Source organism: Penicillium chermesinum (genome assembly GCF_028974085.1).
Source record: "Penicillium chermesinum strain IBT 19713 chromosome Unknown utg000007l:1.0-2695246.0:1.0-2697696.0, whole genome shotgun sequence".
NCBI lineage: Eukaryota > Fungi > Ascomycota > Eurotiomycetes > Eurotiales > Aspergillaceae > Penicillium > Penicillium chermesinum.
This window is the reverse complement of record NW_026695317.1, coordinates 1754078-1775176: the sequence shown is the minus strand read 5'-3', so window position 1 is coordinate 1775176 and position 21099 is coordinate 1754078. Positions and strand designations below refer to the sequence as shown.

General features: G+C 49.9%; 6 protein-coding genes across 6 annotated transcripts; 4 read left to right on the top strand and 2 right to left on the bottom strand.

Annotated features, from left to right (window-relative positions):
* Positions 1–170: 170 nt before the first annotated feature.
* On the top strand, positions 171–7176 carry N7468_009396 (non-ribosomal peptide synthetase; the record flags this gene model as incomplete). The annotated part of the gene is made up of 2 exons (XM_058478692.1): positions 171–1634; positions 1699–7176. The coding sequence occupies 2 exons, from the start codon at positions 171–173 to the stop codon at positions 7174–7176; spliced, it is 6942 nt and encodes a 2313-aa protein (XP_058327022.1).
* A 798-nt stretch (positions 7177–7974) lies between these two features.
* N7468_009395 (uncharacterized protein) lies at positions 7975–8394 on the top strand (the record flags this gene model as incomplete). Its single annotated transcript, XM_058478691.1, has 1 exon — positions 7975–8394. One exon carries the CDS (start codon positions 7975–7977, stop codon positions 8392–8394), a length of 420 nt encoding a protein of 139 aa, XP_058327021.1.
* An 856-nt stretch (positions 8395–9250) lies between these two features.
* On the top strand, positions 9251–11546 carry N7468_009394 (uncharacterized protein; the record flags this gene model as incomplete). The annotated part of the gene is made up of 6 exons (XM_058478690.1): positions 9251–9523; positions 9583–9605; positions 9668–10158; positions 10210–10584; positions 10632–10851; positions 10904–11546. 6 exons carry the CDS (start codon positions 9251–9253, stop codon positions 11544–11546), a joined length of 2025 nt encoding a protein of 674 aa, XP_058327020.1.
* A 1306-nt stretch (positions 11547–12852) lies between these two features.
* N7468_009393 (uncharacterized protein) lies at positions 12853–13999 on the bottom strand (the record flags this gene model as incomplete). The annotated part of the gene is made up of 4 exons (XM_058478689.1): positions 12853–13223; positions 13292–13356; positions 13406–13812; positions 13865–13999. The coding sequence occupies 4 exons, from the start codon at positions 13997–13999 to the stop codon at positions 12853–12855; spliced, it is 978 nt and encodes a 325-aa protein (XP_058327019.1).
* Positions 14000–16240: 2241 nt separating this feature from the next.
* N7468_009392 (GLTP domain-containing protein) lies at positions 16241–17081 on the bottom strand (the record flags this gene model as incomplete). The annotated part of the gene is made up of 4 exons (XM_058478688.1): positions 16241–16535; positions 16633–16751; positions 16820–16878; positions 16940–17081. The coding sequence occupies 4 exons, from the start codon at positions 17079–17081 to the stop codon at positions 16241–16243; spliced, it is 615 nt and encodes a 204-aa protein (XP_058327018.1).
* Positions 17082–17650: 569 nt separating this feature from the next.
* On the top strand, positions 17651–20933 carry N7468_009391 (uncharacterized protein; the record flags this gene model as incomplete). The annotated part of the gene is made up of 2 exons (XM_058478687.1): positions 17651–20323; positions 20379–20933. The coding sequence occupies 2 exons, from the start codon at positions 17651–17653 to the stop codon at positions 20931–20933; spliced, it is 3228 nt and encodes a 1075-aa protein (XP_058327017.1).
* Positions 20934–21099: the final 166 nt, after the last annotated feature.

Below are 21099 nucleotides of genomic sequence, written 5' to 3'. Positions count from 1 at the left end.
CCTCGTCGATGATTCAAGGTCTCTCGGGGCTCCAAAGTTGTCTTCTGATTTACACATCTCCCAAATTTTCATCTTCTTGGTTGATCACAGGATACCCTTAGTCCTCTTTCTTATACACGGCGCCTGCTTGGCCGCTCTGCATTTTCCTTCAGTCTTTTCCCATCGCAAGGATGTCTTCCTCACTGGAGGCAATTTGCGCCAATGTCCTCCAAAGGGACTTGACAGCTGAAGACAATGCGCGATCATTCCTTGCACTGGGTGGTGACTCATTACTAGCCATCAAAGTGCTAGCCCAGTGTAGGAGCCAAGGCATCACAATCAATATCGCCGACATAATGAGCGCACCAACGTTGCAATCGTTATATGACCTTGTTCCAGGGGCCTCAGATACCGACACATCCAACACCACACACGATGACAGTATGAGCTCGGATTCAGAAGCTTCCATGCCCTCGACGGAAGTTGGCTCGGTTTATATGGATGATCTCGCTCATGATATCGAAGAGAAGCTGTTGGCGCTCGCCGTGTCTAGTAATAGCCACATCCAGGCTGTTTTCCCCTGTTCGGCCATCCAAGAAAGAATAATTGTCAGCCAAGTGCAGAATCCTCATCTATACTCTTGCTCTTTTGTTCTCAAATTTACACATCTCCATTCTGGGCTTCCTGTCAGCGCAAAGCAAATTGAGGAGGCTTGGAGTGAAGTTGTCAAGCGCCACTCCAGTCTGCGCACTGTTCTGGTTGAGAGCACCCAGAGACCTGGCCATCACAACCAAGTCATCCTGGATGATATCATACCTGATGTGAAAATGTATGAAGGCTTAGCACATCTTGCGAGTCCAGCGTTTGATGTGCGCAGGCCCGTTACCTTTCAGTCGCACTATGTTCCGCATCGTGTTCAGCTTGTTCAAGCATCGCAGTCCGAGGTTTGGATGAAGTTGGAGATTTCCCATTTACTTGTAGATGGGCAGTCAGCAGAAGTCCTTCTGAGAGATCTGAGTGATGCTTATCATGGCCACAAACTGTCTGCTGCACCATTATCTTACGGCGAATATGTCTCTTCATACCTCCAGGGAGCGTTGCATTCCACCACAAACTCAAAAAAAGATGAAGGTGTTACACCCGATGTTGCGCCATTAATGATCGAGATGGATTGCCCAAATGAAGAGCTGTCGGGTTTTGGAACAGTTAGTCGCAACATACATCTTAGCTCTCAGCTGGTGCAAGCTGCTTGCGCTCGAAACTCAGTTACTCTCGCCACGGTCTGCCAGCTGGCTTGGGGACTTGTACTGCGGTGCTACGGAGGAGCAGACAATGTCTGTTTCTCCTATGTTAATTCCGGTCGATCCATGTCAATTCCTGGTGTTCATGATGTGATTGGCCCAATTGTTCAAACATCGTTATGTTCAATCCAATTGACCGCGGCCGATTCAGTGTCCGACGTCCTGCAGAAGCTCCATAAGGATTCGTTGCAGGCACTATCAGCAGTATCGCCTCTAGAATCTACAGGCGCCACATCGAAGTCGGCCCGACAACTCAGCAACACAACGATGTCTTTCCAACGTGCTGTGGATGACCGTCCCGTCCAGAGAGCGAACTTGTCCGTAGTGATTGAGGCTAAAGCCAACCCGACCGATGTAAGTACCATAAAAGCCTCTGATGCTTTCTCCGAAGGACTTCAGCTAAATTGAATACCTCTAGTATGATATCTCCTTAGACATTTCATCGACACCAGAGGGTTTATCTATCTCTCTTGACTTTTGGAGATCGAGACTAGCTGACGAGAGAGCCGAGACAATCCTTGGTGCTTTTGAATCCGCAATCAGAGCCATCATAGATGATCAAAATGCCAAAATCTCAGACATCAGCTTACTAGGAGCAGATGATGTCCGACAATTAGCGCAGTGGAACTCAGCTATTCCTAAGCCACGGCGGATCTGTCTTCATGAAAAAGTTCTTGAAATTTCGAAGCTTCAGCCTAGCGCTACTGCTATCAATTCCTGGGATGGAGACCTCACATACGCTGAACTCACAGCCCAAGCCTCGACGCTGGCACATCATCTGCAAAAGAGCCTCCGTGTGAGCTCTGAGAAATTTGTTGGTATCTGTATTGACAAATCAAAATGGGCGATAATTTCCATGCTGGCTGTTCTAATGGCAGGCGGAATCGTCGTCCCTCTGGGCGTCTCGCATCCCAGGGCGCGCGTCAAGGCACTTCTCACAGACACCAGAGCAGTGGCTCTGCTCGTTGATTCCAAGCATTCTGAGCGACTTGCGAATTTGGAATTAGAGCACACTCGCTCGTTGACTGTGGATCAACGGCTCTTTGATTCTTTACCCAGTCTGACTGAGCCCCCGGTCTCTAGTGTCACGCCAGATAATGCTGCTTGGGTTATCTATACATCCGGAAGTACTGGAATGCCCAAGGGTGTGGTTTTATTGCATCAGAATATCTCAACGAGCATCATCGCTCATGGCGCTGCTTTTGGCACAAACTGCAACACTCGTGCAGCTCAATTTGCTGCCTTCACATTCGATGTCAGTCTCTCTGATATCTTCATGACTCTTTTCCACGGTGGATGTGTCTGTGTATTATCTGAGGACAGCCGTATGAACAGCCTCCAGGCAACACTCAAAACACTAGCTGTCAATTACGTCAACTTGACTCCAACAGTTCTCGGTCTTCTGGATCCAGCTGAACTACCAGATATCCGCACTGTTGTTGCCGGGGGAGAAGCCCTGAATCCAGCGATTGTTGAAAAGTGGTCGCCTCATGCTCGAGTATTCAACTCGGTCGGTCCCTCTGAGTGCACTATTATTGCTGTCGCATCTGGGCCTCTCACAGACCCTACTCAAGCAGCGAATGTCGGCTATCCTACCGGCACTCGGCTATGGGTAACACTACCCACTGATCCAAACCAACTGTGTCCCGTCGGAGTCCCGGGCGAGCTTCTTATCGAAGGCCCGATGCTTTCAAGGGGTTACTTAAATGATGCCGAGAAAACGGCGGCAGCGTTTATTGAAAACCCCTCCTTCATCAAATACCTTCAGGCTCGCGACTCTGTATGGAAATCTCAATTTCAAGGTAGCACGCACAGAATATATCGCTCGGGTGATCTGGTTCGGCAGCTCAAAGACGGATCATTGGTCCATATGGGCCGACGCGACACCCAGGTCAAAATTAGGGGACAACGAGTGGAAATTGGTGAGATTGAATACTGGATTACCCAATGTCTGAAGAACGTCCGTCGAGTTGCTGTCCTAGTTGTTGAGCGAGGGCGAGGAAAGGAGCAAAAGTCACTGGTTGCTGCTGTTGAATTCGCCGAGCATAGTGATTTCTCCGAGCAGTCAGACTTGAATCAAGAGAAAATCTCTGAAGATTCCTCGGCCCCGCGACTGCTTCCTTGTACAGCTTCCTTGTCTGGGGTATTGAATGAGCTACGGACGGCGCTCATGGAGCATTTGCCCCCTTACATGTCACCCTCAATCTATGCGCCAGTCACCCAGCTCCCTCTCAATCCTTCAGGCAAAATTGATAGGCGGGCAGTTGCTCACTTTATCAATGAGCAGGATGATTCGCAACTACAGCAGTATCTTGCTGTTGGCAAGCACTTCAAGGAGCCCTCGACAGAAACAGAATACAAGCTCCAGGCTCTTTGGGCAAACATTCTCGGTATAGATGCATCACAAATCAGTGCAGATGGTCATTTCTTCCATGTTGGAGGTGATTCTGTGGCCGCCATGCGGGTCGTGGCAGCTGCTCAAGACGTGGAATTGGACTTGCGTGTTGCGGATATCTTTGAACACCCGAGCCTCTTTGATCTCGCGCGTGTCGTGGAAAACCGCATCCTAGCAGAAGTTGACGATGAAGCACCGGCTCCTCTCAGTATCTGGAGGGAGGCCCTGCATATCGAAATTGGCGAAGAAGACAACAGAATTTCCCAAATTGCGCAGTTTTGCGGGTTGGAAACGCAACTAATCGAAGATATTCTTCCTTGCACTGCTCTCCAGGAAGGCTTAATTGCCCTTACAGCGCAGCAACCGACTGCCTATATTGACCGTCAAGTATTTGATTTAGCTGCAACAGTAGACATTCCTCGGTTCAAGTCTGCTTGGGAGACCACTATTAATGAGACCTCAACTCTACGGACACGCATTGTGTCCAGCCCTGAGTTCGGAACACTGCAAGTCATCTCGAAACCTGGAGAAGTCGATTGGCACCAATCATCATGTCTGGACGAATACCTTGAAAGTGACAGGCAGGCCGGCATGGGAATCGGATTACCTTTGAATCGCTTCGCTCTCATAAGTGAGCCCCATGGACGGCAATATTTCGTGTGGACAGCTCATCACAGCACTTATGATGGATGGAGCAGAGGCCTCGTTCTGCAGAAGACTGCCGATATTTACCTTGGGCAAGCATTTGCACAAACCACTCCATTCTCTCACTTTATCAAGTACATTCAAAGCCCACAGTTGCAGAGTGGAACAGTTTCATACTGGCGGGAACAGCTTGGAGGAGCTGCAAGTGCTGAATTCCCCGCCGCTCCAAGTGCAAACTACCAGCCTCGTCCGAAGCACCGTCATCGACACAATATTCATCTGGGCCAAAGGGGCACCTCCACAGAGATCATGCTTCCTGATCTTCTTCGTGGCGCTTGGGCTTTGGTTGTGCATCCCCATGTTGGAAAGATCGATCCTATCTTTGCTGTGGCCCTTTCGGGACGCAATGCGCCAGTCCGCAACGTGACTAGTATCGCCGGGCCTACGCTAACCACTGTTCCTGTGAGGATCTTCATTGACCCTGAACAGAATGTGGAAAATTTCTTGCAAAGTGTGCGAGAGCAGGCCGTCAAGATGATCCCCTACGAACATACTGGTCTCCAGCGGATCAAGAAGATGTTACCAGACCTTGCATCGGCAGTCGACCTGAAACATCTGTTTGTTGTTCAGCCAGCCAACGATGACGAGAGACGGTTCAAGATTCCTGGAGTCCGTGATCACGTTGTTGCTGTCGATGAATTTGACAGCTACGGGCTTAATGTTGAATGCACACTCTCAGGCGGATCTGTGAAGATTGACTTTCGCTTCGATGCAAAGATGATGACCCCTGCGCAGGTCATGCGCCTGGCAAGCCAGTTCGAATCGATAGTTCACCAGCTACGTTCTGAAGCGAATGCTACACTCAAAATCAAAGACATCGATGTTTTAAGTGGCGAGGACATCAATCAGCTGAAACATTGGAACTCTGAGCCTCTCCCAAGTCCGCTTAGGGAAACCTTGCATGGCCTTATCGCTTCTGTTGCTCTATCCCAGCCTCAAGCAACCGCCATTGAGTCTTGGGACGGGAGATTGACATATGAGCAACTAGATTCATTTGCGACAGTCCTGTCTCAGCATCTAAACGATCTGGGAGTTGGACCGGAAATTGCTGTTCCCGTCTGCATGGACAAGTCAATGTGGGCTATGGTTTCCTTCTTGGCCGTTTTGCGTGCCGGTGGCGTTGTGGTTCCTCTTGGAGTCGATCACCCCTTGCCACGTATCAGCAGTATCCTGGCAGACACCAAAGCCAAGGTTATTCTGGTCGACTCGCATCAGGCCAGTCGCCTAGAGCCATTGATTTCTTCGCATGCGTTGACATCCTTCCTCATCAACTCGGAATCTCTTGGAGCCCTTCCGCTGAGCTCCTCGGCTTCGCGGGTCGCTGTTACGCCAGATAATGCAGCATGGATTGTTTTCACCTCCGGATCCACCGGTCAGCCGAAGGGTGTAGTGCTCACACATTCAAGCTTATCTACGGCTGTCAAGATCCATGGTGCCCGATTCGGTCTTGGGTCTCAGACTCGGACAATCCAGTTCGCCACGCATACTTTCGACGCGGTCATTCAAGACTACTTCACCACTCTCATCAGCGGGGGCACAGTTTGCGTACCATCTGAAGATGACAGAATGAGCAACCTTGCAGGTATTATGAGGGAGATGAATGTCAATTTTGCCAACCTGACTTCGACTGTTGCCCGCCTTATCACTCCTGAAAGTGTACCGAGCTTGAAAACACTGGTTCTTGCCGGCGAACAAATTCAGAACTCAGTTGTCGAGACCTGGTATAAGCACGCAGATGTGCTTAATGTCTATGGACCGGCCGAGTGCTCCATTAACTCCACATGCAATGGGCCCATCGTAGACGTCGCAGACGCACAGAGTATCGGCCACGGTATGGGGTCGCACATTTGGATAGCTAATCCATCGAACCCCCAGCAGCTCAGCGCGGTCGGGACACCTGGTGAGATTCTCATTCAAGGTCCAGGCCTAGCTCGGGAATACCTTGGTGACAAAACCAAAACCGATGCTGTATTCATTCACAACCCTGCGTTTGCGAGCCATATCGGCCTTTCAGAATGTCATCTGTACCGAACCGGAGATATGGGTAAACAAACCGAAGATGGCAAGATTCTGTACCTGGGCCGTATCGACACCCAGATCAAAATCCACGGACAGCGTGTTGAGGTTGGGGAAATTGAGCACTGGATCGGACATCATCTTCCAAACGTCAAGCATGCCGCGGTTATCGCTATTTCGCGTGGCGTGGATAGCCAGATCCGTCTTGCCGCTGTCATCGAGTTCCGAAATGGGAACAAAGCAGACTCCGGCGCTTTTGGTCAATTGAAGAAAATTCTGGGATCACAACTTCCCAGCTATATGGTGCCCAGCTTATATATCCCTGTTGACCAAGTTCCTTTGACTGTCTCTGGTAAACTTGACAGACGCGCTATTCGAGACATGGTTGAAAATATTCCGAAGACGCAGCTGGAACAGCACCTTGCCGGCGAGGTTATAGAGGCTCGTCTCCCACCTTCAACGGCGATGGAAAAGACGATGCAGCGAATATGGGCAAATGCCATGGGCGTGGAGCTTGACTTTGTTGGGGCCCATGACGACTTTTTTCAACTGGGAGGCGACTCTGTGGTCGCCATGCACGTCTCTGCTATGAGTCGTCAAGATTCGTCCATCGGCAGTCTCTCTGTCGCCGAAATCTTCCAGCATCCGCGTCTCTCGGACCTGGCGAAGTTTTTAGAGGAAAGGGAAGCAAGGGAGGACGACAATCAGATGGAGCTCTTAAAGGACGAGGAAAGTCCGTTTGCATTGCTTCAGGAGGCGCTGGATCTAGGATCATTATGAGATTCTGAATAATCTCGTTTGCAAAAATAGAATTTAGTCCTTGGTACTCTCCCATTTTTGATTTATGAATGCAATTATTCGATCGTCACGAGCCAGCATGGTCTTTTGGGGTGGCCATACACACGAATTGCTGGTAGCACATCTTGGTTTCAAAATCTTGAGAAAGATCTACTAAGGCATGTAGCCACGATCGACCTTGACCCGCCCAAGGCTATCGAACCTTCTCGGCTTTGGCGTCAGTCGCACCTGTCTTCGATATGATTCCCTACGGGATGTGGCAATGAGCAGAATTCGAGTCAACTTCGCCTCACTCACAGCAAGTTTGCCACTTTTCAGCTCCGGCGGGCAGATTCTCATTGTTTATTGGTTGATTTGTACCTTCAGTTTCCCTCATAGACTCCTCATCCTAGCTCATCCTAGCGGTTCAGCTATGGGGCTGTGGGGTATGGGTCGATGCCGACCTCGAACTCGCTAAGGTCCCGAGGACGCTAGCCTGGACCTTTGGCCCGAACCACCACCTAGGCAGGCCATCGTTGACGTCTTTCGATATCTCCCATTCATGTTCTGGAATTTGGTTCATGCTCTGTGTACTCCGCTACTTCTTTATCCAAATGATGTCACGGGAAAGTCATAAACTCGGTCCCAACGCCACGATTGCAGATATAAACCCTACGGTCCGAGCAGAGAAGAAGACATTCTAGTTCAATTATCACAGAACTTATCTTACAAAGAGTTCAACTATTCGAAACCGCACGTCAAAATTTCTCGACTTCTCCCAGAAGTTGTATAACTACGAAAATGACTACCCCCCATCATCACCACGTTAACGACTACGAGCCTGGAACGGCATACGATACCACCGGTACCAACTATGACTCGTCGGGCACCACATACGACCTCACAGCCACGTATGGCACAGCAGGCGGCGCTGCAGCCTCGGCCACGGACTATGGCACGGATGCCACCGGCGTCTCCTACGAAGCTCTGGATGAGAATGGATACGGCAGCACAGCCTACGACCCCAGCACAGGTGCCTATGACCAGCACTTCGACTATGACACCGGCACCTCGCGCCGACATCACCGCGAGCGAGTGAACTCGCAGGGAACCTATCGACACCGCGATGTGGACCACCGGGACGACGGGACGACCCGCGTCCATCGCGAATATGCGAACCCCAATACTGGAACCGCCTACCACCGCGACTATGAGACATGATTTTATGAAGTCCTCCGCGAAACATCAAGAAGCATATTTTCAAAGAAAACAAAGATGAAATGAGGTCCGTCAGCCTCATTGCCAAAAGAGAAGGGGAAAAAAAAAAACAAAACCAAAAAAAAGATGAAAAGATGAAACTATTGAAAAAACGTGCTGTGTTTTATTGGGAGATCTTTTAGCAAAGAAAATCTAGGGATTAGATAGTTAGACTGTTTGAATACTATATAATTCCATTCAATAGTATGCACTGGCAGTAGTGATCTCAATGGCGGTAGTCTAGCCAACTCTACTTCAAATTACCCACTTGATTATATCGGTTTCTTGACTATTGGCGAACGTGAACCATACTAGAATACCAATGGCCGCAGCAGCAAATTGAAACTAGAGAATTAAGGACAGAGAAACAAAATAGGGCTTCGGGCGGTCTCGAGTACAAACACAACAGAATTTCGATACTCGCAGACCCGAGATCAATAAAGCCATACAACCCCCGATTAGGGAAAGTACGCAACTAATATTCGTTGGTCACCAGACTTTAGCATTATGGTTGAATTGGTCAAGTGATACCGCGGATTTAGCTTCCTTGTCTGTCCGTTCACCTTATTTTGAAAATTTCCGATGTTTTTGTTGCAAGTCCAGAGCGCATCTCCTGCATATGCGAAACTACGATCCCAAACCTTCCGAGGCCCGTTTCTGCCTGAGGCCTGAAAAAGCAAGGCTCCACCCGCATCGTCACTGGCCCCATTCTAAGCCTCCTACTATTTATCCCCCTCCGGGCGCTTGAACCTCTGTGCGGGCAACTTGGTATTGAGCTGAACGCGCTCCTATCCGCCCCAGCTTCCATGTTCCCGTAATCATGTCCCGGAGGACGTTGGGTGGAGGTCGAGTTCTAGGAAACCCGGCCGCGATTCAAGCAGCTCCGGCCTCGTCCCCGCAGCCAAGGCCAAGGGTGCTCTCGCCGACCGCCAGCAGCGTCTCTCTCAGTTCCCAGACGTCCGTCTCGCAGTTCTCGTCCGAGACCCAAGACCTCACCTCGCGCATTTCGTTGGAGAATGGCGACACCTCCATCTCTGCCGCCCCGGCGGCTCCCGGAGCTAAGCTCTCGTGCCCGATCTGCAGCGAGGAGATGGTATGTCTACCTCGCCTCACTTGGTCCTGCTATTGATCAGATAGCTAACACCTCTCTAGCTCACGCTCCTCCAACTGAATAGGTACCCTATACTTCTCTATCTCGTTCCCCCCATTGTGCGCACGCGGAGATTAACATCGACAGGCATCTCGACGACCTTCACCAGAATCTAGAAGACGACCGGCAAGATGAAGTTAAGGATTGGTTCAAAATACAAATGGAAAAGGCAAGACGCTTCCAGCCGCTCGCTGTTCTGAATCAGAAGCTCAAGGGCCTGGACGTGTTCGAGTCGAACGAGAACCAAACCGCCACGATTAGCCGTCCAGCAGCGGTCGCGCACGCCGGACCTGCAGAGACTGCACCTCGACTCCTTGCCCCCGAAGATCTTATAACGAAAGAACACTGGCAAACTGCTACCCTTTACGACACCTGCCTAGAGCCATCCTGTGGGAAGCGGCTCAACGGAACCAATGGGTGCGTCAACTGCCGGAAATGTGGCAATCTTTTTTGTGAAGAGCACACAATGTACCAGATGAAGCTGTCCCGGTCGGCACAGCATGAGCCAGTGAGAGGGATTTGGGCTCGGGTTTGCGAAACCTGCTACAAGTCAAGAGACGGGTATAATGATCATAACGGTACGTTCTTTGCCTGGGTAGTATCGCGTCTATAAAGCTGATCACAACCAGGTGCATCGAGAGATCATTCTGCGGAATTCAAAAAGATCCGGAAGCAGACTGTGGATAAGGATTTCCTTGAGGTTTCTCGACTCGAAAAGCGATTGACGCGTCTCACGCAGATGCTGTCCAGCCTTCCACCAGATCAGATTCAGCCCAGTGCAACCAAGCTTTTCTCCTTATCTTGGCAACATGACCAGCGGAAAGCTGTTGAGCAGACTGTCGTCAGCTGGCAGGATGATGCCAGTGTCTCTCGCTGCCCCTTTTGTCAACAAGATTTCTCGGGATACTCCTTTCGAAGGCACCATTGCAGAACCTGTGGGCGAGTGGTCTGTGGGGACCCCAGTACCGGCTGCTCTAGTGAAGTTGGGCTCAGTGTTTCACCCTGTATGTGTTGCTGATCCGAAACTATGACACAAACTGACTTTTGATAGCATCCAAAACGCCGTTGGAGAAAGCCCGAACAAACGACTTGATTAACGTGGACGTGCGTCTGTGCAAAGACTGCAAAGCCACTTTATTTAAAAGGCGCGACTTTGAAGCCGATGTGTCACGCCGATCTCCTGAAGTCCGAGCATATGAAAATCTAGTTCAATTCGAAAGAGGCATCCGACTCCATCTACCGAAATTTCAGAAGCTTCTCAATGCCCTACAGTATGTCTGAATGTCTCAGATGACCATCATCGCATCCTAACCATAGATACAGAGACCCGAGACGCCCACCATCATCAGCACAGATTGCTGAAGCTTCCAAAGTCCGAAAGCGACTCATCGACTCGTTCGCAAAATACGACGTCGCAGCCCGCCGCATTCGAGACCTGCCCACAAACTCCCCTACCCAGATAAAGCTACAGAAAGCCATATATCAACAAGCAAGCAACTTCTTACATCTTCATATGTTGCCACTGAAATCTCTACCAAAGATCCTTAAACAGGCAGCGCCAGCAAGAGATCAAACTCCAAGCGGCACATCCTCCCCAATGACCCCGGTGAATGGATCCCCTGCACCAAGTCGGCCACAAGATTCAGCACTTGCGTCCATCAAATACAACCGCCGAATTGGTGCTACTGGCAGCAACACCAGTTTGGCAAGTGACACGAGCAGCGCGGTGTCCGCCCTCGAAGCCGAAGAAAAGTCTCTCCGGGAGCGCCTCATTGTGCTAGAGGAGCAGAAATTTTTCGTGTCCGAGATGATTGCTGACGCCAACCGTCGGCGCAGATTCGATGAAGTCAGCAGCCTCGCTATGAATGTCGAAGACTTAAGTCGCGAGATCGATCGCGTCAATGGCATGTTAGCTGGTCTCGATTTCGAGGGTGTTTACACTGGAACTTTGCAGGCGAATTCGTGATTGCTTTTCACGCCCGTTCTTTTCACATAGCCTGTGTACAGATGCATGGTTTGTTGTCATCTAACTATCTTCTTTGTTGTCTTTTTTCCCCCTTCCATTTTGCGAAATTCTTGATGCTGTGTTGGGCGTCAAGCACCTTACCAAGTTATCTGCATAGCATCAGGCGTTGACGGGACTTGAGATATACTAGTATAATGGAAGAGCCAGAAATTCTAGTCTTTTTTTTCTTTGTGGCACGATCTAGCTTGGTTAGATTTCACACCTTGCATTAGTTTGAAATTTAGTAAAGTGCCCACCTAAAAAAGAAAAGAAAAGAAACAGAAAAGAAAAGAAGGGTAAAAAATAGTTAACAAAGTGAAATTTCTGAAGAAAGGGGAAAAAAAAGATCTCAGGTTATTTTAGGAATAGCCGAACGTGGGGGTCGAACCCACAACCTTGAGATTAAGAGTCTCACGCTCTACCGATTGAGCTAGCCCGGCAGGGCTTGTTGAAGGTCGACCGAAATTTGACACCATAAGCCAGAAATTGAAGTATCGAGCTGCCCCAGTGAATCGCTCTCATTGCAAGAGTGAACGGAGGAATTTCCGGCATCCACGACGTTTTCGTTGCCGTTATATGATTTTCTGCACAATAAATCAACCTTTATTGATTATATGCTACTTGCGAAGGTTATTTCTTATTTTGTGGGGCTCTTTGGTAAAATTTTTGTGTTACGACGGTAGATGGAGCTGCATATATATATGTGACAGGGACAGACCTGGCCGCATTGCTTAACGAAAGATTTCGAGTTCGAGTAGCATTGGGGTTCCAAGTCAAGCTCAAAACTACGCCAATCACAGATCGAGAACATATATCGTTCTCACACAGGGAGCCGGTAAGCCCAAAACCGCCGAGATGCAATCCGGGGAGCAGGGATGCGCCAATACTAGGCAGGGTGACGCCGTCAGCACCAATAGTACTGGTAGCTCCGGCTTGAGCATGCCAAGCAAGGTATCATAGCCAATAGCGAAAAGGACAGTATGAAGGGTGCTGAGGTCAAGTCTTTGACGCGAGACCTGAGTTTGAAGACTACGTCGCACTTTGCGACTGTTCCAATGCTCGGGACTCGAGACTCGACTTGGATTGAGCGTGGTCACAGAATGGTATAGCGATTCGGTGTCGCTGTGTCCAGAGCCCAATCTACAGGCCAGCTATGGTATAACAAAACACATCATTCTTCGTTACCATAGCGCCAACTAACATCTAATGGATCGGTTACAATCAATAAGAGGAAATGCTTCGGAATAAGTGGCTTGTAACTCGAAGGCTACGGATCATCTTCCGAGATGTAGAAGGTTTTTTCCACATTGAGCCCTTCAAACACCGAGTCGCGCTTATGGTAAAAATGCTCTTGGCTGCTGCTCCAGCGTTGGTGGCGTGTGGCGTGAATGGTAGTGACCATAGTGGGCGTAAGCTCAGGGACGAAGTCCGTTCGCCACGTCTGCGGAGCCGACAGATTCGAGCATCGAGGGCTTACCCCTGTTGGAACCGGCCAGCTACTGGAGTGTCTCTGCCTGGGGTTCACCAGCTCAGGATCACGCAACCAGCGGAACAAAGGCCGAAGTGTGACGAGACTTCCTGCTGTTATGCCCAAACCAGCTTCGATGTTGGACCAGATGGAGATATTAGCCGTAGCGTCTGACGGGAAAGTGCCTTGTTAGTTTTGAAGCACATCTCTCATTTATCAAGAAGATGTTAGAACGCACAAAGGAAGTCATGGCTTCTATAGTCGTGAATATATGGCATGCGGATAACAACTGCGGCGCCGGCGCTGGATATTGTTAGTTCAGACCATGTATCGGGGCTGGGAGAAAACATACATGCATCCTATACTCAGAATTGCTATCAACCCGGCCTTACTTCGAAGGCTCATTTGCAAGTTCCAGACAAGGAAAACTGGCAGGATCCCAAGCGTCAAGTCGCCAATGAAGGCAGCGACGCTATACAGATAGCCGATGGACACGACGCTATTGAGGTCGACGCACTTGCCTTCAATGGAGCCTGGGTGCATGTAGAGGTCTACCCGTCGCCAGAAAAATGAGACTGGCTGACATTGAAGAGTCATCAGCCCCCAAAAAGCGATGCTGATTATCGAAGTTCCTGTAATGACGACCCACAAGATAATGCGATAGAGGCGGGAAACGGTGAACCGAAGCAAAGCAAGGACGATAGAAATTTTGGCAATTGCACTGACCCAGATATAACTGGTTTGCCCCAGCCACCACCACTAAGATAGATCAGCATGTCACGTTCTTGTGAAAGATCGCGGGCTGTCATACAAACATGGCAGTTTCAACTGTGTGCCGCTCAACCAGCACATGCAGCTGTTGGCCAATACCGACAGAAGACCCAACAATCCCGCAGACGGCGAAAAGTAAGTTTACAAGCTGTTCAATAGTAAGACTCGCATTCATGGACATATGTAAGAATTGGGGCTGAACTTGCCACGGCAAGCACCATGAGTGCATCATCCCAGCCAAAAGCCCGGACCAGTCTAAGCCGGACAAAACATCTTAGGCAGACAGAGGCCAAAGAGAAGGATAAGGACAACGTCGCAACAATGAAGATAGTCAGACTGCGGCCCTCAAGGGAGGACATTGTGGTGTCAGAACCACCAACAATCATAAGAAAACTCTTCCTCGCGAAAGTTGGACGGCACCCTGTGCACCTTTGATAAGAGTGGTGAGCAATTTGGGCAGAATATTACTTCTTGAGGTAGACACTAGGCGTAGAGAATATATTCGCCGTAAAGGAAACGCAGCTCGGCCTGCCGGCGCGGTTTCCGTGATCGTGAGTGAAGCGACTGCTTGGGACAGATAACTGAAGGGGTTCCAGAAGAATGTTATATGCAACCACCGCAATAATTGCAGGAACATGGGCAAGCCCCGGCCCTAGATCTGCAGATCGAGCCTGCGGGGTTCCTTCTGCTGCCCATGTGAACCATGATAGGAAGCTGGTTGAAGAGACCGGCAATAGAGACAGTTTAGATATCCCAAAAGGGTATCCTTTCAGAAAATCACTGATCTGCACATAGATTAGAGAGGGGAAATGCTACGTAGTCGACTACTACAATATGCGTATTAATGTAAAGCCAACCTCGCGTCTGACCAATTTCATTCGTCCCTCTAATATGGGGTGCCCGGGCCTCTGCGGATGTTTATCCAAAAGAACCCTAATCCGCTACAATTTATCGTGCAGCAAGGTTCCAAAAGACCGTCTGAGGCCTCTTCGAAATCCAGTTACGGTTTCAAGACCGGCCACCCCGGCGATTAGACCAGAATCAGTCTTGTTCTTTGATGCTTATTGGGTTTCTCTGCTGACAACATGCATGCAACATTAACTAAGTGGGGCGGCGGGCGAGGATCTTCACAAAGCAGAGCCCGTTTAGACAACACTAGCTTCTCCCAGGGATCATTCGGTCGCAGAGGAGCCGGAGACCGTTGCTATTGCGATTACTTGAGGTTTTCCGATTGAGAAGCCAGCCTACCCTGATTGTCGAATCAGCCAAACTGGGATTGATTTGCATGTCCCTATATCGGCAAAGATTGACGCCATTGTGGGGGCTCTGTCGATTGACACAGCGTGGTCGGTCAACCCGTGGTTCCTAAGCCAGTCCAGAAGGCAAAATGACCCGTGCATACGAGTTTAGTCTTTTCGTGCGATAAAGCATGCATGAAATATTCAACTATTATTGATTTCAGTCCTTTGGACCTGAGGACGGGTTCTTCTCAAGATTTACATGTGGCGTTAGATGAAAATTTCGAGGCCCGGGCCAAACTGTCGTTAGTAGTTGAATCAAGGAGTCCTCGGGCATGAGCTTCCATTTTCTAGGATCCCTCTATGTACAATTAGAAGAGTAATTGTTCTGAGCATTTGGGAATTGCTAACAGTGACCACCGACTGAGTATAGTAGATAAGTGGAGATTTTGGTTGCACAGCCTATGAATCATCAAGAGATACGAAGGATTTCGCTCAAGCTGCTATTAGGGAAGACAATAGACAATACTAGTTAAAGAGAGTTACTTGTATATCCCGTGAGATGTCAGGAAGAAGCAAAGATATGGCCCCAGTCTCTGATTTTACCAGTGTATATGTTGTGTGATGCTATCTATCGCACCATCAGATCACGGCCATTTCATTCTTATAGTCAAATACGATTTTTGGAAGGTCATTCAATGTGCTCCCCTGTTTCCTCTTACCCAAGTGACTGTAACTGGGGTTAGGGAGTATCTGAATGTCCAGAGCCACCGGTGACAGGTGGCTCGTGCTATTCCCTTTCCAGCTGAATGCCAGTTTCGGATGATCAAAAAAAAAAAAAGGCCACAGTGCCTGCATACGAGATCTGGGATGAGAGGACCGCCTACAAGTGGGTAAGAATACAATAGGCAAAGTAGATACGATGTAAAGTGTGCCAATGAGATTGTACCCCCTTCTGCGAGGGGTTATTAACCGTCTATACACCGCCGAAGACATAAGATAAAGCTGTCATGTATCTTCGTTCATTTGATTGGTGACTAAATGCCACTGTTAAAAGCCAGTTGCTGATCCGCTGTATCGAAGAAGTTCATGTGTCTTTAAGCACACGTTCAATATGTACATATCAAAGTTGGGTTGTAATCTCTGAACAATTTATCAGACTATACTTCCAAAATACCTTACCATTTGGCCTCCTTGCTATCCAGGAAGGTCTTAAGGATAGCCACATTCTTCTCCAGAGCGGCAATCTCCTTGTCCATCTGAGCATTCACCTTGGCCTGGTCATCACCAAGCTTCTTGTAGAAATCGGCACGGTATGGGGTGGCAGACATGGCGGCGGAAAAGATAGGCTTGACGAGGAAAGAGTGGTGAGGCTTGAGGGTACCGCCATATGCTTCCCTGAAGGAAACAGAGAGCTCGGAGGCGGCGTTATTGATGTTGTGGCGGAGAGCCTGTGCGGTGAAATCCAGACCACTACTCAGTTTATCAGCGAGGCGAACGGCAATTGAACGTAGATGTTCAGTCAGAAGATATAAGGGGTGAGTGTCTTGCAACACCTGGAGCAACGTACCGGACAAGCCAGAGCAGACCTTCGGTAGCGGTGTGCTTCTTAGTCTTTAGTTCGTTCCGAACAAGGTCCTGAAGAGTGCGAGACTCATCAGGAGCCTGGTTCAAGCGGTCTTGTACTTTCTAAATTCCTAATTAGTATTGATGTTGATCGGGGAGGGGTAAGGGGGGGGGGGCAATAGGGAGCGTACCTTGATGTTGCCCAACAAGTCGTTCTTGACGGGAGTGAAAGCCGCAGATCCGAGGACATCTAGTATAGCCTATGCGTTAATGTTTTGACGCTGGTATATACCATGCGAGTCCTCCCATACCGAACAGAGTCACCAAGGACGAAGCAGCTTCTAGGAACTCGGCAGTAGCAATAGCATCCCCATTGGCCGCATCGATAGGGACGTCCGCGAAGGACTTCGGGATGGTGTCAAAGAAGGTGGTACCGGGAGCGATTTGAACCATGATCGCGAGAGGAATTGAAGTGTGTAGAAGAATGAAAACTGAAGTAGGAAAGCACCCACCACGGGGGGTATCAACAGCGGTCCCGCTGTCACTCACCCGTCTGCACGAGGACCCAATAGGAAAGCGGGCTCCGATGTGCATGTTTGGGCTGTTTGCATGTTTACACTGTTTGCCTTGTCTTCCCGCTCTGAAGCAAGACGTCATCGGAACATGTCTGTCTCGAGATCTCCGATTCCCCTCGCAGAATTGGTTGTTCATGTCGATCCTCGCTCAATTGGGCCATAAATGATCTTCAGGTCTTAATGTTTCACGGTGTCTTCCAACCCAATCCCTTAGCGGATAACCACTAGGAGCCATGAGCACTCCAGAACCAGAAAACAGCTCCGACCCCGGCCCTTCTTGTACTGGCAACTGTGGTCAGTATGAAGGCTTGCCGGTCGGATCCTTCACTGAGCAGAAATTGGTACGTTGGATCAGCGATCCACCCCCTTTTATGCCCTCCTGAGGGCCCGTTCTAGACTGATAGGACCCATCACAAGTAGCGTCATGCCTCTGCCCATCATCTACATATGACAAGCCGCCGTTTCTTTATCGGCCCGATTCCAGAAGGATGGTTACATGGACACCGAAAATCGTGGTTTCGATCCAGACTCCGCTTCAAGAATTACACATCGAAAACACTATCATTCTCGATTGATCCTGTTACCGCTCATTACAATCAGCAGCGCAGTGATAATCAGAGCGAGCATTCGACGGAACCCGGTGTGGACGATGTCGCCCTCACCATTACCCACACTAACGAGGAACCAGTTGAGGACGAAGAAGTCCTTGCGGCCGAGACTGAAGATCCTGAAACACCCTCTGATCAGCTCCGTGAGATCGAAGATCCTGCTGCGGAAGAACTGACGGCGGAAACGGACACAGAGGATGAAAGAGAGCACAGTCCCCACGAGGGAGACGAAGAGGATGATGACGATACTCCGCGCCCGAGTACACGCGCCAGTGCGCATGATCATAGCTTGTATGACAAAGGAGACGCGTCATCGTCTTTTGTGACAGCCCGAGAGACTTTTGCCAGTTCTGCAGATACGGATCGAGCATCCACATCGACAATTCGACCAAATCAAGGGCTAGGTGTTTCTGACACACGACCCAAGTCACGCGCGTCCCAAAATTTGAGTGTTCCTGGACCTAGTAATGCAAGCCCATCAGCCAACTCTGCAGCCCCCAGCGAGGCTGATTCAACAACGGATCTGTTGAAGAACAGGCCGGATAACAAGCAGAACGGGAAGAGCTTCAAAGGCCGGATCAGCCATATGAAGTCGGAAAGTAAAGCCTCTGGTATATCCCGACTTTCGTTAGAGCCCCATGGCCCCCAGTATGCGGATGGTGATAATGAAGAGCCCGAGCAAGAAGTGCGGAAACGACACGTCCATGGCAGGATCACCAAGAAAATGGCCAAACTCAACTTGGATGACAATATTATGGATAAGCAACAAAGGCTGCGGTCCCGCATTGCTAAGACGCACGGTACCATTTCTGCAAACAGGCCCCATCGACGGAAGCGCCAGAAGGGCGAGATTGTCAAAGCTGAAAGAATGCTGGTGCTCGTGGAAGAGACCTCGAAAGACGCATTGCCAGCAAACTACGGCGAGAATGACAGCCTGCGCATGGAAACCCGGACCGTCGACAGATGGCGGGAGTACTTAGTTGTTTGCCGAACGAGCTCGCACGAGCATGCGCCCTTCACTCTCCAGATGTATCGCACCCGAGTGATTCCAGATGTGCAAAATCCACGCAGCAGAACGCCGCCTCACTACGAGATCCGGCTGAGCCACAGAAACACCCAGGTCAATCTGTATTCTTCCCTCGACAAGACCATCGTAGTGTCGCACCCTTGCAAGCGCGGCACCAAAATCTATATTATTCGGCCCAAGTCGGCGGCTCATGCAGCTGAGTGGTATACGTTCATACGCCAGGTGCTCGGTTGGCGTCGTCCAAGTGACCTGCCTATCAACATTCCTGACCTAGGTGTCTCGTTGATATTCAAGGACCCTTTCAAGCATTTAGAAGCTCGTCTAGGGCTAGGACATACCGACCAGAACCACACGACGATTCTCAGCCAGCACGCGGCGGAAGAGAAATTCGCTGCTGCGGCCATTATAAGAGGCTGCTTGGACATGCTTCAAGGGCGTCCCGAATGGGCGGAAGTGCTTGGAGCGTGGTCCAAGACGGAAAAGATGGGCCTGGCTTGGAAACGATACGATCGTCTCGAATGGGTCTTTGGAGTGAACGAAGAGAACATGTATGGTTCCATGGCAATGCTGTCATCTCATGAATTGGAGCTGCGTCCTCGGTATCACTACCCAACTGCGATAAAGTCCCCAGGCGACTTATGTCATGAGCACAAAGAGGAAGAACCACCGCCATTGGAGGGGTTTCTCATTCGACTCACATCTCAGAGAGGCATCCACCAGCGGAGAAACAAAATGTTCTTCAAGCGACTCTACTTCTACACCGAAGACCATCATTTGCTGTTCTGTAGACCGGCCAAGGCGCTGCCCCCGCCGCCACCGAAGCTTACCGCTACAGACGAATCCGAAATCCCTTCTTACCAGGATATCATCAACAACGCCCCGATTTGCTTCAACGTTGATCCATACCCACTCCAAGAGGGCGATGTTTCGTGGTTAACAAACGGGAACCCTGAGTATATCCAGCGACACGACGAAGAAGCTTATGCCCAGGCCCAGAGGAAAGCGCATAATATCAGCCAAGCAGATGGGTACATTGATCTCTGCAAAGTGCGAGAAGTACGTCAGGTTCGGTGGGGAAGTAGCTCAGCGGATCCGAATATCGGAGAGGGCCCTTCTGTTGATTTCCACCCCGAGCCGCGAGACACCCTTCAGGACGATGGCGCAACAAGGGAATTTGATGATGATCGGACCTTTGAGATGGCACTGGACAACGGCCTAGTAATTCGTCTCCAGGCATACGATGCTGGAACTCGTGACGAGTGGATCAAACGATTAGAGGCGCTGGTCAACTACTGGAGAAGACGCTGTGCCGACGATGCAGCTGAGCTCAAGGCCATTCGGAAACGCAATCTCCAGCTTCTTGAGATAGATGACGAGATGGAGTCCGTCATGGGTCAGTTTGCAGAGAAATGGGAGGTGAAGAAGGCCGAGGCATCGCCACATCTGCACAATATGTGCCTGCTGTCAGGCTGCCGTACAATCAAGGTAAGCATATAACCCCTGCCTTCCAGAGAGCCCAACTTAGACTTGTCCCAACCAGATGTCCGGCCAGCTATACCGCAAACCGCGTCGCCATACGACTTTCGCACGGTGCCACGTTGTCCTCTCGGACGGTAAACTGATCATCTTCCGCCACGGTCTCCGAGGCAGCAATGGCGTCCAAATTCCACATATCCACCAGGAGCACGAAACAACTATTGACCTACGGGACTGCTACATCTACTCCGGCTTAGCGACCGAGTCAGACTTGCTATACGCCAACCAAACGTTTGATAGTAATAACCCCGGTCTCCACGCTCTCCCTCGTGTCTACCTCTCATCCGACTGCTTCACTAGTCGGGATGAAGACACGGCCATCACATTCGTTGTCTGGCAATCAATCCGGAAAGGACTGTTCCGGGCCCAAGAAAAAGACGCACAAGGCGCTGCGAAAACGTCTCTGCGCCATGTCTCAGCTCTTGGTAAACTTGGCCGGACGATCGTCTTCAAGGCACGCAGTCGAGTGGAGAAAGACCGTTGGGTCATGAGTATATCTTCAGAGATCGACCGCTTACAAGAAGAGAACCATGAGGATATTCGGATTGTTTCTCAGTAGCATTTGCATTCTCATTGCGAACACGAAGCATCGCATTCAAGCATTTTACATTTCGGGATTTTGGCTCATTTGGCTATTTCAGCCCTGATATTACCAGGCTTGGATGCATTGGAAGTCTTTTCAGAGATACGTACATAAAGCACGAGCCGTTAATAATAATGGTATA